This window comes from Alligator sinensis, unplaced genomic scaffold (assembly GCF_000455745.1).
Source record: "Alligator sinensis unplaced genomic scaffold, ASM45574v1 scaffold308_1, whole genome shotgun sequence".
Lineage (NCBI taxonomy): Eukaryota > Metazoa > Chordata > Crocodylia > Alligatoridae > Alligator > Alligator sinensis.
Genome location: NW_005842041.1, coordinates 2,272,119 through 2,288,996, shown reverse-complemented (window position 1 = coordinate 2,288,996; position 16,878 = coordinate 2,272,119). Strand labels below are relative to the sequence as shown.

The following is a 16,878-nucleotide window of genomic DNA, read 5'->3' as shown; positions in this document are numbered from 1 at the left end:
GGGGCACGGGTGGGCTCCCTGAAGCCCCGTGATCCGCTGGCTTTGCAAGGATTGCTCAGCGGGCCAGCAGTGGCTGTAGTCCCCCCGTCCCCCAACGGGCTTAGTTTAAAGCCCGGTGGAGCAGGGCTTTAAACTCCACTGGGCTTTAAACACAAGATATTGTGTCTTGTCTCTGTTTTACAAGGAGATGCACAGAACACTAAGCTTTTTTATGTTGGTAGGCCTCAGACTAATTGATTAGTGCAGCAGAGTGCAGGGGGAAGAGGAGCAACAAGGCTGGAATGGAATTACTCTTCTCTTGTCAGCCACCCACATAGCTCTCCCTAATTTTATGACATCATTAAATATATATACATCTGATCTGCAGAGTTTTTAGAGGGAATGAGGCAAACAAATATGTATAGATGCTTCTGTTTATTGCTTATTTTGTGAATTAGTCATAATAGCTCAATCTGTGGAGAGGCAGCCCGTTCAGAATACATTAAAAGTATTTTCTGTTACATAGCTGTGCATCTAATTAAATGAATTAATGTGCAGTATTCGCTGCTCCTAATTCATAATTATTGTAGTTTTTTCCCTTTCACAGATAGAATTGTTATAGTATTTGCAGTTACATAAAACTGAACAGCTAAAAAGAGTTGCCATCTGTAGCTCACAGTTCTTGTATGAACACAGTTCTGCAATAGCTGTGATAGTTTTAAGATCTCATTCCAATTTTTTGTGAAGAATTCTGTGTGTCTTTACACAGTTTTCAATCACTAAATGGACTAGCATGATTACAAAACTTTACATTTTTTAATCATAGTCATACAGCTGGAAGTAGCTCATGATTTGCAAATGACACCAATTTGAGTGGAATTACAGACATTCTGGAGGGCAGGGCTTGGATCCAGAATGACCTGCATAAACTGGAAAGGTGGTCTGCGGTCAATCAGATGATATTCAACAAAGACAAGTGCAAAGTCCCATACTTGGGACAGAATAATTGCATGCACAAATACAGACTGGGAATGACTGGCTATGTTGCAGTACTGCAGAGAAGAACCTGGGTATTATACTGGACCCTAAGCTGAATGTGAGCCAAATAAAAGCCAACAGCATATTAGGTTGTATTAGCAGAAGTGTCACTGGCAAATCAAGGGAAATGATTCTTCCTCTCATTTCAGCACTTGTAACGTCTTACCTGAAGAACTGTGTCCAGTTTTGGGCCCCACACTTCAAGATAGATATGCGCAGATTGGAAAGAGTCCAGCAGAGAGTGACAAAAATATTAGAAGCCTGGGAAGCATAACTTACAAGGAAAGGCTGAAAGAACTAGGATAATTTAGTCTGGGGAAGAGAAGACTTGGGGGGGCAGGGATTTGATAATAGTCTTTAAATACCTGAAGAGCGATTATAGAGAGGGATAGAAATAGCCTTCTTTCTATGACTGTAGGGAATAGGACAAGAAGCAAAGACCTCCTCAAACTGCAGCAGATGAAAAATAGGTTGGAGATTAGGAAGAACGTTCTGACTCTGAGGTTGGTTAGGCATTGGAACAGACTACCTACAGAACTTGTGAAATCTCCATCCCTGGAAATTTTCAGCAGCAGGTTAGAGACACTTGGCTGGGATTGTTTAGTTAGGGCTGATTCTGCCTGGAGCAGGGGACTGGATTAAGTGACCTTTATGAGGTCCTTGCAGCCCTGCTTTCCTATGATCCTATAATGTAGTACATAGATACTAGTGTACCCTAGTTTAAGAAGTTGCATTATGCAGAGAGAGGGAGCTTTAATTTACATTCCCCCATTTGTGCCAGCACTTTCTCTGGAATAGAAATGAAGAGTATCTCCAAGAGAGGTACCATTTAAGAACATATGTCACGGAGAAGAGGCTTTGCGGAGGTTCGGGGTCTGAGAGGACACAAAGGGAAGAAATGCTCAAGTTTTAGCACTGTTAATCTTTGATGGATTTTTTTTCAATCTTTTAGAACTGATAGATGTCACATGTACGCTGCTGCTGCTAAACCCAGACTTCACCACTGCATGGAACGTCAGGTATGTCACACTCAGCAAATGACTTCAGAAAGAGCTTAGCCAGCTGCCTTCAGGCTGAGTCAGCCATAAGCTTTGTTTTAAGTGAGATTTAACAACACAGCAACAGCTTTTTGGATAAGATGTGCTGAAACAATATTTGGAACCTCTTCTGTTCTGATGTCCCGTGTAGCTAACGTGTCACATTTCACACCCTTTTTTTTTTCAAATGCAAATTAAGGGTTATGCCACTCTATTTGAAAAGAGATCTTGGATAAAGAAGTTATTTTATGGAAGGACTATAGCTGCTGCTTCCACCCATCTATTGGTCAGCATTTTCATCTTGGTTTAAATTCCTGTAAAATTCCACCTCTGTTTGCTAAGATTTTTCATTCTGAGCCCCTGCATTATACGAGGTTACCTTTGAAGAGTAACTGTGTTATATGAGAAACGTTTCTTTGTTTACAGTGAATGAAACTGATTGTAGCTGGCAAAAGCCTTATCCGTGGGTGGCTTTTCTTCTGTATAATAAATGAAAAGGGGGAATTAAATATTCAGATTTTATATTACATGGAGCCTGGAGTGTCCCTTTTGCCAAGACGTCATGTTTAATCAGCATTTTGTTCATTCTCCCTGGCATCAGATAAACCAGAGTTTCCTTTTGCACTAAAGAGCATTTCTAAACTAACTTACCTTATGGGGTAGTTTAGAAAGCACTGAGCAGTCTGACTGTCTTAAATCCTAACCTGTTGCAGATGAGAGGAAATGAGTTAATAGAATACAGATATATCTCCTTCTTCCCAAACCACTGGGGGAAGAAAGGAACAAAGCAGTCCCGAAATATAATAATAGTGCTTAAGACTTTTGTAGTGCTCTACATGCAAATCAGTAAGTACACTTAGGGAAATGGAGACAAGCCATATGTATGATGAATTAGTCTCAGGCTCTGAACTGAATACTTTGACTCCTCTCCTTTCCTGCATAACAAAGGACTTGCCTACTGGATTAGACTAATGATTTGTCTAAATGATCCATCTGGCCTAATATCCTATCTCCAACAGTAGCTAATACTAGGCACTTCCAAGGGAGCTGTCAAATCCTCATTAATGGTCAATTAAAGAATAACTTGCCTATAAGAGAAATTTTTGCCAGGTGTCAAAGTGGGTAGTGAATTTCTTAAGAGATATTGCAGCTGATGTAACCATGGAAGTTATCTGTGTAAATGGCTAACCTGCCTTTATTGAGTTCTGCTGGGCTGTTCTTTTATTTTTCCAAAATCTAGGTCTTTATAACATTTTGTGGCAGAGTTCAACACATCAGTTTGTGCAGAAGAAAAAAACAGCTTTCTTTTCATCTGTTAAGATAGCCTGTTGCCTTTTTAATTAGGTGTTTCTTTGTTCCAGTATTAGAGGGTGCCCAGTTGACCTTCGCTGTTGTAATTGGCTTAAAGTTACCTCTGCCAGGATTGTGCACCTTTATCATTTTGAGCCTCTGGTAGTTCACTCACTAGCACAGTAACAATACAGCTCATCTGAGTTAAATATCAACAATTCAAGTTCTGCCTTTTAGACATCCCCCAAAGTGAAGGGAGAGCTCTGGGACTGGCTTTGATCCCAGGCATCTCTGCAGATCCTTCAGTCCACATGGGAATCTACATGCCATATCCTCAGTCATGACAGTGTAGCCCTGCTTCACCAGTATATGTGAAGAGGAAACAGGAACCAGCTTCCTTGCTCCTGATGGCGAAGCAGTTCCTTACATTTCCCTAAGTAAAGAGACTGAAGCTAATCTTAAGTCTTGCACAGAGCGCTTTAGTAGGAATAGTCTCTTTCTGCCCTTCCCCCTACTTCTCACCCCCCTTGAAGGATAACTGGAGGGGTTTCCTAAAAATGCAGCTCTATGTCTGGGTAGATTAAAGTGCTTACAAATACAGGTTTTCTGCTGTTCAGATGGCTTCATGCAGTAGGAAGAATGCAGAAATGAGTCCATTAATACTGTATTTCTAGTGAGTAACTATCAGATCCAGATAAAGCAAGCTCCATTTTTTTTCTGTCTATAGTGTATTTATCAAGGTTTCTGCTGCGAACCAATTCTTTGAAGTATCATTGATGTAAGAAAAAGGGAAGTAGGGGTCATAAAAGGTTGACTCTATCGTGAGAAAAATGTATCTTTGAGTATTCTTGAAATGATAAAATTGATGGGGCATTTAAGTTGAAAAATAGCTTGTGATCCCATTCAGTAGCATTACTGTGTGTCAGCTTCTCAGGAGTTGCTTTCAGTAATGTTCCCTGTCGCTGTGCTGCTGCTGCTTAGTTGAGCCCATTTTTTCTAATAGCAATACATCTCCTGTCTGTCCATCCTCATCACCTTATATTTTAACTGCTTGAAAGCTAAAAGGGTTTGCAAGTGCAGTCTGTTAAGACCATTTTATTTTGAGTCACAAATACAATTCGGATAAATGCCTTGGCAATAAGGATTGTACATTCCTTCACGTAGTGCAATCCGTGTGGTGGTTCCTAAATCTAAATGAAGAAATGGTCATACTCCCATAAACTCTGAAACAAACTGGAAATAAATTATGTTCTTATACTCTTAAACAGTTGTGAAAGATTTAGAGCAATGGTACTCAACCTGTACCCTGTGGACTGGATCTGGTCTATGGAGCCATGTCATTCAGCCCTGGTGGCTCACCATGGGTGCAGAAATTTGGCAGTGGGGGAGTAGTAACAACATAAATTCCCATAGTTCCCAGAGCCACAGCAATTAACACTGCCACTGATCCCCCACCACCAAATTTACAGACCCATATGAAGCCCATATAGCATAACTGAGGGAGGATGACCAGGGAAGCAGTCCCAGGTGCTGCCTTTGGAGGTGAGGGGTGCAAAATTAGCCACCACCATAGCAGTGCGTGACCCCATTGCTGCCATCATCATGGTGGCAGCCAGTGCTGCCCTATGCATTGCAGCTTCCCCACACATGGAGCTGCCCTGCTATACCTCGAGGAAGCTGTGCTGACCAGCTGACATGGCCCTGCATGCCTGATATGAAAGAGAAACACAAGAGAAGACAGAGTGGAGCAGTAGAGCAGTTATCAGTCAGAAAAGGTGGATGAGCCTAGGGGATATGAGCCACAAAAATAAAACACCAACAGAAGCACACAGCTGAGCGCACCAGAAAATGAAACCTCCCTCTGACTGTGTTTGTTAGTGATCAAAGACGTGGGGTGCCTGAGAGAGAAAAAGATTGGATCTGGGTTTTTCAGCTATAGTTGAGTAGTACAGCAGCAGTTAACTTTATAAAAAAGGTAAGCACTAGTTTAATTTTCTAGCCAGGCCAGAGTATACTTTGCAATAAAATAAATTACAGTTTGATTATGTGCTGCTATGCCAATGCACAACTTGTTTTTAATTTTAGGAGATAGATGGCTTCTCTTTAAGAGCTCATTAGTGTTGCCATTACGAAGTTGGCCACTACAGCTAGGGCCCGATAGTTTAATTTGCAAATTTGTCCTTGACTCTCATTCTATTTTATACACTCACATAAAACCCATGCGTATTTGGATGGACTGGATTTGACTTTTTTATTGTGTAAAATATCTGTGGAGGGAAGAATAGGCAGGGAAGTATTTTCCACTGCCAGTTCAGGTTATACTGGAAGTTTATGGGCCACATAAGAGTGAATCCAGTGGCACAGAAATATATGGTACAGTTGAGGGGTATGATAACTGAGTGATAAATGCCGTTTCCATAATGGATGGGAAACTAAATATTCATGGAGGAGAGAGAGACCGTTTGGTATAGTTTACAAAAGAAATAAAAGCTCTTGTGAGAGCAGCTCTTTCAACAGTAAGTCCGAGCCTTTAGAAATGATTCCTTCAATGTACCCACTTCCTTTGCTGTTCTTATGAAATGTGGAAGCAGAAAATGTTGCTTAGTCTGCAAGGTGATTCTGTTACTACATTTTTTTCTTAATATATAACAAGAAGAGAAACTGTGTTTCTTCACCTTGTTTAATGCAGCTTGCACAGTAACTAAACACAGTTTAAATGTTAGAGGTTTACTACTACTTCCAGGCCAAAAAGTAGCCTTAATTTTGAATCAAGCTATTGAAACTGGAAAGGGACTATTTCACTCTCTTGAGAAGGTATCACAGAGGTGTATGCAGAGAGCTAGATTTATTAGAGTACTCACTGGTGGAACCACAGATGGGTAACTGAACAAGGGTCAGCGTACATCAGATTGAAAGTGTCTCAAAATAAATTCAAATTCTCTAAGTCCCAAGAGATGACAGCAACCTCAAGCTCTTGCTGATGGCTCTGAGGCAGTTGAGAGGTATCCTGACATTATTTTTCATATAGGCTAGAATACTAAAGGCAATTAGAACAAAACAAAAACCAGAGTCAGTGACATTGTTGCCCAAGTTTGGCATAGTCTTAAGGAGCCCAAAGAAGGCAAATTTGTAAGCTTGTTGTCTTTTGTGATGGATTTTAGTCACACCTATAATTGAATCTGTTCTTTTTCAAGGGGGTGCTTTCATGTTGAGAATCTGCAAAACCCAGAAAGTACTATGCTGCTACTGCAGCAGTGAAAGACAGCCAGGCCTTTATGTTTGGAAATCTACCTTGAAGCACTGAAAATTAAAAGGGCAAGTACTTTTGGGACTGTAGAGTTGCAGACTATTATTCACTGGCTTCACTGGAGATCAGTCCACTATATGTGGACTTGCAGCATATTCAATAAATCATTGGCCTCTTAGTGCAACTTATGTAGAATTTAGGTGCCTTCATTCAAAAAAACTGATCTACAACTCCCAACATAGTTTAAAGTTCTGACAGTCCTTAGATACCTAAGTTTTGTGTAGTAAAGTTACTGAGGTGCCTAAAGTTCTGTTGTTGTCTGTGCTCAGAGATACCACTTCCTTGGCTAAGCATATTGGTGTCTATCACATGCATAAATATGTTTGGGATTTACAGACTAGGTACCCCAGTGCCTAACACCCCTGAAGGCCACAAGACAGAGCATGCTCAGAGCATGCCTAACACATGCTGACAGCCACTTTCTTTCAAAAGCAAACAGACAGATCTGGCCCATGGGCCAGAAGTTGAGCACCACTGGTATAGAGGTTAGAATGCTCTCCAACAAAATTGGAGACCTGTGTTCTAGTCCTCCTTCAGTAGAAGGGGCTCAAACCCATCTCTCCCATCTTCCAAGCTGGAGGCTAAACTGAAATGGAACACATTTTCACCCCCAGTGATGAAGCTGGCTGTTCTACATCACAGAATGCAAAATTCCCTGGGTCAGATAGAGAGTAAGCAAGACTGTACTCTAGATTAAAACCATATTTGTGTGGGTGAGGAGATTCATAGATTCATAGATGTTAGGGTCGGAAGGGACCTCAATAGATCATCGAGTCTGACCCCCTGCATAGGTAGGAAAGAGACTGCAGGAAAGAGCGCTGGGTCTAGATGACCCCAGCTAGATGCTTATCTAACCTCCTCTTGAAGACCCCCAGGGTAGGGGAGAGCACCACCTCCCTTGGGAGCCCATTCCAGACTTTGGCCACTCTAACTGTGAAGAAGTTCTTCCTAATGTCCAGTCTAATCTGCACTCTGCTAGCTTATGGCCATTATTTCTTGTAACCCCCAGGGGCGCCTTGGTGAGTAAAGCCTCACCTATATCTTAGATTCTCTTCTCTGCTTCAATGTTTATCCATTTTTATTTGGTATTATAATGAAAAATGTTCAAACAGTGTTGGGAGGAGGCACAAAAACTGAGGACTGCTCTATGTTTCCACCACCTTCTCAGCCAAAAAAAAGAGTGAGCCAGTTGCTCATTTCCAAAAAGAAAATCTTGAGTGCCTAAGTGTAACAAGTGGACTGTCCTGGGGCCAGTCCAAAGGTTGGCCCACATGCCTATCTAGGGCAGTCTGCCTACCTGCCTCGCCTGCCACACCATTGTTGTAACTAAAGATGTTCCTAGGTGAAAGGCTGCCTATGTAATTGCCCTGAAGCCAAGGGCGAATACACGACTGTGAACCTCCCCTTATAACGTCCCATGCCTTGCAGATGGCAGCCACCTCCACTAATATTCCCCCGGCCCCTTAGCTGGGCAGCACTCAGCCTTACCCAGCCCAAACTTGGCCTCAGGCGTCCTCAGATGTACCTGAGCCCCATGCCCCCCTCACTGGAGCATCTTCCCATGCCCTACTCTTTACTGTGGCCTCAACACCTGGCTCCCTCACTGGGCTTCTACCCACTTGTTTCCCCTCAATTGTGTCCTCTTCCCCTGTCCCATGCCCCTCTATATAAACCCCTTTCCTTCTGCCAATCCATTCATAGCATCTGACAAAGCATGTGGTCCAGCATCTGACTGGGCTGCTGGGCCTAATGCCCCTTGGGCCTCAGGCCTCACTCAATGGGCCTGGGCCCCGTCTCTTCAATCAGCCTGGACCTTGCCTCAGGCCCTGCTCGGTGGGCCTTGGCCCTGTGCTTTTCTGTCGGGGTGTGTTCCGACAGTCAATGGTCGGGGTTCAATTTCAACAGGGGACACAGATAATTTGCATAAGCCATGATTTAGTGCTGCCAAACCCAATGATTTGACTGTCGGAACGCACCCCGACCATTGAACCCAATGATTTGAATGGGGTGACCATAGGGGCACCTGCAAGGCAGCGGGGACTGAGGCTTTCCAGCGCCCCATACTCACCCTTCACTGGGGAGGCACAGGTCTGGCATTTCCTGGAGACTGCCCCATCACAAGCAGCCCCACCACAGGTCCAAAACAGAACTTAAAAGGTCAAAACTGGGGCCAAAGAATGAGGAAGCTTCATGAGGCACAGCTGTCTAAAGCAAATCAAGAAGAATGGAAAGAAATGCTACCAAACAGTCATAGTAAACAATGATATTTCATTTCAATTTACCTAAAAGACTGAAACTAATTCAGAAATTGTCACCCATGTTGTCAGGCTACTAGAAAGTCTTATCTGCCTACAGTAGAACAATTAGGATTTTTTTCACTTATGTTCTTCTTAGGGGTCTGATCTTTTTTCCCCAACAAAAAACTGTTGATCAAGCATTTATTTCTGCATGTGCAGACCCAAATGAATTCACATCCTCATTTTGATTACAGGGTAAGAGCAACACTTGTACCAGCAGCTCAGATGCACTGAGGTCTTAGAGCTAAGGCCTTAGAGGAGTGATTCTTAACGAGGGTGGAATGAAATCCTTTTGAGGGTATTCCACAAAGGCTTCATACAGATATTCATTTTCTCCTGGAAGAGTCACTGCTTTCCCAGGAGAAACCACAAGTACGCAGATATTTAGTCTTTTTCTCCCAGAGTAAAAATGCTGCTCCAGAAGAATAAACTGGAAACAACCAGGGTTAAATCACTCCAGGACAGTTTCTCTTGGGGCAGTGAATGGCTGTACATGCTGTGGCTTCTCTCAGAAGAGAACATGGTCCTCCAGCATACCTTCCTTTCCTGCCTCCCAGAGAGAGAATGTCATTCACTGGACTCTGCTGCTCCAGCACAGAGCCAAACATGCTCCCTTCACAAACCCCATATTGTGCTGCAGGGTATTAGGCTGACTATGGGCAGTTGATGTTAGCGAATCAGGGCTGCCCTGTGCATTGCTTACATCTATCACCAGGCAGACTAAGGGAGTCTGCGGATCACACTGCTGTGTGTGTGCAGCACCCCCCACCCCCTCCCCTACTGCATGTTGTCAACACTGCAAGCTCGCCCCTATTCAGGGCCTCAACATTCAATTGTCTATAAATGCAACTCTGGCTAGGTTTTTCTACCAGGAGAGCAAACCTGGGAGAATTCCCAGGAGAGATTATTTGAATGTGTATGCGCAACCAAAATTAGTATTATTAGCAAATAGATGATTCATAAGATAAACCAGAGATTTCAAATAGGAATCCATAGTGTCAAAAACATTCTGACCTGTTATGGTCTTTCTGGATTCCTTACAACAGAAGAATCACTCTATTATTTTTCCATAGTTAAGAAACAAGTAAAAACAAAGAGCTGGCATTTTCTGAGGGGCTCCTTGAGCATCTTTACACATGCCTCAGGATGCTTTAATTGGAGCTCTTGGGAGCCACTCTAATTAAAGCACCTGCAGCATCTCATGTTTTCAGTGTACCACACTTCAAAATGGCAGTGGGGGCGCTTTAATTAAATCTCATTCAAGGGGCTTTAGTTAAAGCACCCCTGCCACCATTTTGAAGCATGCGATGCTAAATACATGCAACACTTAGGCTGCTGGAGCATGCTAATGAGCACTCTCCAACAGACTCAATTAATCAAGTCTGCTTTGACATGTTCTAATCCGCAGGTGTGGGGCATGTGTATAGGTGCCCCTTGAGTCTAACAAGGACTGCCTTGAGTCTATAAAGGTAGAGGACCACTACAATAGCTGATATTGTCCAGGTCAAGTTAGAGAGCTGAGGTTTTAAAATTTACTTTAAACGCACTATACTTGGTTGCAGTGCTGTGCCTTCGTCCACTAAAGGTTTGTTTATTTTCAAGCTTTCTATTTTGGGAAAACATAGTTATATTATGCTTCAAAGAAAATTACTTGCTTCATATTTCTTTTTTTTAATGAAAAACCTTTATTTTTACAAATGTATTTTTCTTTTTCTTTTGCAGGAAGGAACTAATATTGTCTGGCACTTTAAATCCACTTAAGGACTTACATCTTGGAAAACTGGCATTAACTAAGTTTCCGAAGAGTCCAGAAACATGGATTCATAGGTTTGTCCTTTTCCCACCCTCCCCAAGTTTATATACTTCCAGCTCTTTTTCTCTACTTTCTCTTCATTAGGGAAAGTGGTGTAGATGATTGTGGACATTTGGAAATAGGAAATCTCCAAGCCATCTATGGTAAAATTTACAGCTTTGGCTTTGAAAAGAATCCTCTCTACCATGTTTTGGGTTTGCTATTTAAATAATATGCTTCTCTTTATGTTGTAGGTGTTTGTAATATAGCCATAGTAGTGTATAATTTCCCCAAAATTTTGTATTTACAGCAGCACCCAAAAGCAGCTTGAAAATTGCCATCAAACTATGCATTTTCAAATGTTTTACTTTTTTAAGTACTAGTTTTGTTTTGCAGACCTGCCAGAAAGATAAGATAAAGTAAGAATTAAGATAAATTATAACATTAATTGTATGTAGGTTTATATTCCTTCTTTAGTTTCTTTTTGTGCAACAATCTTATTTTCACCATCAAGAAGATTATTCAATGGCATCATTCAAAGATACTGCATTTGCCGCATTGAATCCCTCTCTAAAATCAAAGATTGTGGTTGGTCTTGGCATCCTGTTTTAGGTACAATAAATGTTTGATCATATTCAAAGTTGTAAATATATGTTTGTTCTCAGTCTTCATTTAAAAATCACACTTAGGAATTTTACCTATCTGCTCTTTCTTTGAAGTAACATCCATTACTGAAAGAGTTTATTTTATGTATAGTCAGTTTATAGTTAGTTAATTGCATTATTTTCCTTCATGTCAATGAAATTCTTGCACAGTATAACAAAAAAGAGAGACACAGTAAAGCTGAAACATAGGAACAATTAAGAATGTTCTTGTAAAATAAGAAAGGAAGTGGGCAGGAAGTGTCAGGAGCCAGTGGAGACCTTGAAACTGTTCTTTATGCAACTGATTGGATCTCAAGATGATAATTTCACCTCACCACTTTCAGACATTTCTGAAATTTTATGATTGACCTTTTTTTGAATGGCTAATTTGTAAGTTGTAGAGCCTTTTCAAAGATTACTTTTCTGCAAGCTGATGGGTAGTGTTGGTGGCATTTGAAATGGAAGTGAGCCAGGATGAAGTATACAAAAGGATGTTAAATTACATTTTTTACCTGTTGGTTATTAACTTGCAGGTTCTTATCCACAGATCTGTTCAGTTCAAAAGTTTTTATTAAAGAAGTATCTGATAAGAAACTCCTACATATTAACAGGGTTATGATCAACATAGCCATTGCACATTTGAAGCAGAGTAAAATGCTGTTATACATTAACAAATAAGTACTGTAGCAGGTTTAGCACTATGATGCCGAGTCTAATGTCACCTGGTGGTTGACCCTGCCTGCTATGCACTCTAGCCTCTCTGATGCCTCCCACTATCAAAACTTTGCTGCTATGTGTCATAATTTAGGAGGCTACTCACAGTAGCTGCAGCAATTTAGGTGCTTTTCTCTGCCATTCTTCTCATCAGATGGCCAGTCCAGCCTAATCTGGACTCACTAATGAACCCTAGCAACAGCTGCCTCCTGGCTTCCCAGGTTCACTGTGTTTCCAAGCTGATCTAAGACATTATTAAGCCTAATTCGATCCCCTGCAAGATATGGACCAGGATGAGCTCCTCAGCCTAGGAATCAGGCTCCACCTCCTTGTGGTTACATGATTTCTGATGCTCAAAACCAACCACAAGGGTTACTCTTTATCAGCAGCAGCATCCCACTGGGCCCTGCTGTAGCGGTTCCCTAACTAGCTGCCTGGAGCTCTGAATCTACCTGTTTTTGCAGCTTTACAGCTTGGGACCCTGCTGTCCTTCAGCTGTACTTAATTAACAGAGATTAAGAGCACCTGTTACAGTATTAAAATAAAATAAATCACTTGAAATACCTTGCTTTTCTTGGTGTTTCCATGTCATATATGTCTAGCTTAGTAACAAAAAGGATGTTTTCTAAGGCTGCTGGCAGAAGTTAAGGCAGTCACACAATCCGGCTGGAGAACTTTATGCTCTAGTCCTCAAATCACTTGATCTGCCATGTCCCACACATGCAAGTCACATGATTCTGCGAATGGGGCATAAAATTCCTCAAATCCCAATTGCGTGACTGCCGTCTGCCAGCTTGGAGAGGCGGACACCAGCACGCTCCCTCCTCCTCAGCTGCATTCCCTCCCGTCTCAAACATGGAAGCAGCAACTGGGGAACTAGGAGCTCCCCATTCTCCAGGTGCTGCTTCCACCTGCACCCAGGAGCATAAAAAAGTATACATGGAGCTGGGGCTCCCAATGTCACTCCCAATGAAATGAATGAAGTGATCTACCAGTGTTACACAGAAAGGAATAGAATCCCTTTCGTTTGCTTTTAGCTGTACTGACAGGTGCAACACGCAATAAACTGTTTTTTCTTTTGTTACTCAAGTCAGCCAATATGAGTAGATTTACACAGGGTTTCAGAGCAAAAAAACTAATTTTACCGTAAAACTTTTTTCAGCATAAAAAGCTCAGGTCAGTATTATGTAAGCCTTTTCAAAAAGGAGTTCTTCAAAAAAATTTTAAACATCCTTTTGCAGAATGTTTTTGTTTTCAGATTCTTTTTTTTTTCAGTTTGTTTTCACAGTTATACAACTAGATATGGCTGATAATTAGAACCAAGTACATTAACAAGTCTAGAGCGGGATCAGATGCTGTGAAATATTTCCATAAACTGATGGCTTTGGCATCTGAATAACTCACAAGTGTTCTATTTCATGTGTTTCTTTTCCAACCTTACAGTTTCATGTTAATTCAGATGAAAACTTAAATATGACTTAGTCGCCTTAAGCAATGAAATAAAGAGCAAAAAAGTATTTTGTTTCTTGTGTTTTCCTCTTAAAATTGCATTATTAACCCTGTGCACCATTTAACCAGACGATGGGTGCTGCAACAATTAATTCAGGAAAACTCCTTGCCCACTCTTGTGAATAAAGGGAACATGGGAACAGTGCCTACAGAAAGAATTCAGCGGCTAGTGCAGGAGGAAATGGATGTCTGCTGCGAAGCTGCTGGGAGATATCCAAGCAACTACAATGCCTGGTCCCATCGTATCTGGGTTTTACAGCACTTGGGAAAGCTCAATGTCAAGGTACAGTATAATGACAAATGCACTGCTGCAGCTAAATATCTGTATTTTAAATGCGGATTGTCAAAGGGCACATCATGGAGGGAGAAGTGAATAATCACCAGTGTGGAGTGGCATACACAGCCAATGTCTAAAGCATTGTAGTGACGAAGATGGTTCTGGCATTTTCCTACCAAAGTACCATGCATTTCTCAGAATTTAATGAACCAGTAGAGAGTAGATGAGAGTGTGGGAGAAAGCAGAAAAGAGCACTGAGCATAAATTATGTGCAGGCATAAACTTTGAGAGTCCATTAAAATAAAAAGATGCTACGTGGCACGTCATTCCAGTACTGTAATGTTCCTTTTTTTGTTTTGCTTCTTGTACTCTGTCATCTTGAGCTGTCAGAATGTGCATGAAGGACTCAAATAGGATAAAGACACCAGGCAATTTAGAAATTGTAAAGTGGTGCTTATGAAAATGGTTACAAGATCCAAGGGCACCCTTCAGCAGAGTTTATGCTGAGTGTAATGAATTGTCATATCAAAAAGGCAGAACTGGCTAACAGGCCTGTAGTGTGCCTCTTCAGCTTCCACAGAGATGTCTTTTGAAAATCTTCTTGTTGCCCCTCAGGCATATTCATATGGTACAGCCTATAACAGAACGTACTTAGGACTTCCAACAAGGTGAGGTGGTTGACATGATGAGATCTAAAATTAAAAAGGACATTTTTCTAATTACTACTTATGCTGTAGTTTTCTCAACTGTGAAGTGAGACGGTTTCCTTTATTTTGCTGACAGTGACCTTTCTTGGTAGCTATATCTGGCTCTTCATTATTTCAGCCATGAATATGACCATTTGTCACCCCATCTGTGTGGGGGGTTTCGGGGGGGGGGGTTGGTAGGTTGCTAGGAGAGTGCTGACTACACCTCTGAACTCTGGCCCTCATGCTCCCATTTGGCTTCTAATATTCCATGTTCTAATTTGTCACCGAAAACATTGTTTTTAATCTGTATGAGTTCAATAATAACCTGAAAAGTATGTCATAGTCCACATATTATAGTCCCCATATTATAGTCCCACAGTCTGGCAACCTGTCTCACTTAACTTCCAAATAAAGAGTAAATGTGAAAAATGCAAAAGAATGACAGGATGTAGTCAGTGTGGTGATTATGAAAAGGATAGAGACTTAAGAATCAGGGATTCTCACACAAACTCTTGCTTGGTGTGCTTTTTATTTCGGTGCAGCTAAATGGAGCATAACCATTCCCTCCTTTAATAGGCAGCGGTTGTTTGAAGGACAGAGCACCATCCCTTTTACAACTCTAGATTATAAAACATATATAAAGGCAGAGGGAAGATGCAGCTTGACACAACCTGTTCTTTTTGGATCCAAATAAGATTTGCTCTCCTCTGTTTTGGGTTCCTATTCACAGAGCTCCGTGAATTGCATTGAACAATGGCAGTTCACAAATAATTAGAGTGGCAAAGGAAATGCAGGTTACATACTAACTGCCTCCCTGTCAAAGATTTTTTTTTTCAAATTTATGTTCTGAAACTCCCAATTCTCTCTGCTTTCTACTCATCTTGGCAGTCCTCCCAGTTCCCCTATTGGTCTCCTTTTAATCCTGAGGAAAGATCTTTATGCTGATTCCAGAATCCTTTGCAACAAATGCTGATACAGCACTTCAGCATCATTGCTGCCCTGCATTCGATATGGTGCTGGATGCATGAAAGCTTTAAAGCTGGGTGGGAAGCCAGGAGGACTGGGGGAAGGGTCTCAGGGTCTCTGTAACTTGGGGAACATAAATAGACAGAATTAGAAAATGGGTAGTTTTAACAGATACAGAATTAAGCAATGTGAAAAGAATTAAGGAAAAGACAAGCCAAAATAAAGAAACATGACTGAAAGACTTTTTTACTCTTTTAACTGAGACCTGAAGGACTATTTTTTAAAACTGGTCTAATTTGGCATCCTCAGTTGGGCTTAGATTTGTATAACATACTGTGAATGTATGTTTATAATATTTTAGTGTAGAGCTGCCTTTTTTGCGACTAAAAAGAAAATAGAACTCTGCTTTGTCCTTTATCCCCCACAGCTTTTAGTGCCCATAGTTTTGCAACTAAGTTGAGGTCCCTTTTAAACCTTTGGTTCAATATTATTATTATTAAAATATGGATATTTACACCACTACACTGTCCTAGAGACCAGCTGGGTTTTTTATTCTATTTTTTTCTTAATCTAGACCATTCTTAAAATTAAAAAATGTAAATATATTTCAGTTAATTCTGACAGACCTTGTTTTTGAAAGAGTGTAAGAAGTATTAGAGGAGAGAGTTTGATCCTTCATGTAGATTTTATTACAAACATAGCCTCGTTCTTATTTATGGAGGTATGAAAATAGTCTGTGTTATTGGATTCTAAAAATCTCAGCCTGCTTATGAAGTACACCTAAGACCAATAATCCTACTACAGGCCTTAAATATTTTATCATGCTAGTGTTAGTGGACAGGTCTGTATCATCTTGGCAGGAGGTGGCCAGTGGTGTCCCTCAGGGTTCAGTTCTTCTTCCTCAGTTCTGTATCATCTTGGCAGGAGGTGGCCCTGTGCTGTTCAACATTTGTATCAGTGATTTAGATGCATGCTGGCCAAGTTTACAGACGATACTAAGTTATGGGAAAAGTGGTCATGCTAGGGGTTAGTATGCAAATCCAAGTGAACCTGGACAAGCTGGAAAGGTCGGCGGAGTGAAACCAGTTGCTGTTCAATAAGGATAAATGCAGAGTGCTTCATTTGGGAAGAAGTAACCAGCAACATGAATATAGGTTAGGAGTGTCGGGGCCGAGGGGCTGTGGCCAACAGCCCGGGCACATGGGCCGGGGAAAGGGTCGGCACGGCAAACTAGAATTAGGCACGGACGCGTAGAGGTTGATTAAAGATTATTTTACTTACACCGTAGGTGGTCGCGGTGCAGGCAGGAAAACTTTCTTGAGTTGCAGTTACAAAAAAA

The 16,878-nt window shown here is 41.3% G+C and overlaps 1 protein-coding gene across 9 annotated transcripts in view; it reads left to right on the top strand.

Annotated features, from left to right (window-relative positions):
- Positions 1-16,878, top strand: part of PTAR1 (protein prenyltransferase alpha subunit repeat containing 1) — a 58,718-nt gene that overhangs the window by 22,172 nt on the left and 19,668 nt on the right. For all 9 annotated transcript variants that reach the window (XR_003093818.1, XR_003093817.1, XM_025202985.1 and 6 more), the window contains exons 3-5: positions 1,970-2,036; positions 10,671-10,775; positions 13,677-13,890. Coding sequence is in view for 7 of the 9 variants with exons in the window: in XM_025202985.1 (XP_025058770.1) it covers positions 1,970-2,036; positions 10,671-10,775; positions 13,677-13,890 (386 nt within the window). In the remaining 2 variants the exon portion in view is untranslated. The remainder of the gene's footprint in view (positions 1-1,969; positions 2,037-10,670; positions 10,776-13,676; positions 13,891-16,878) is intronic.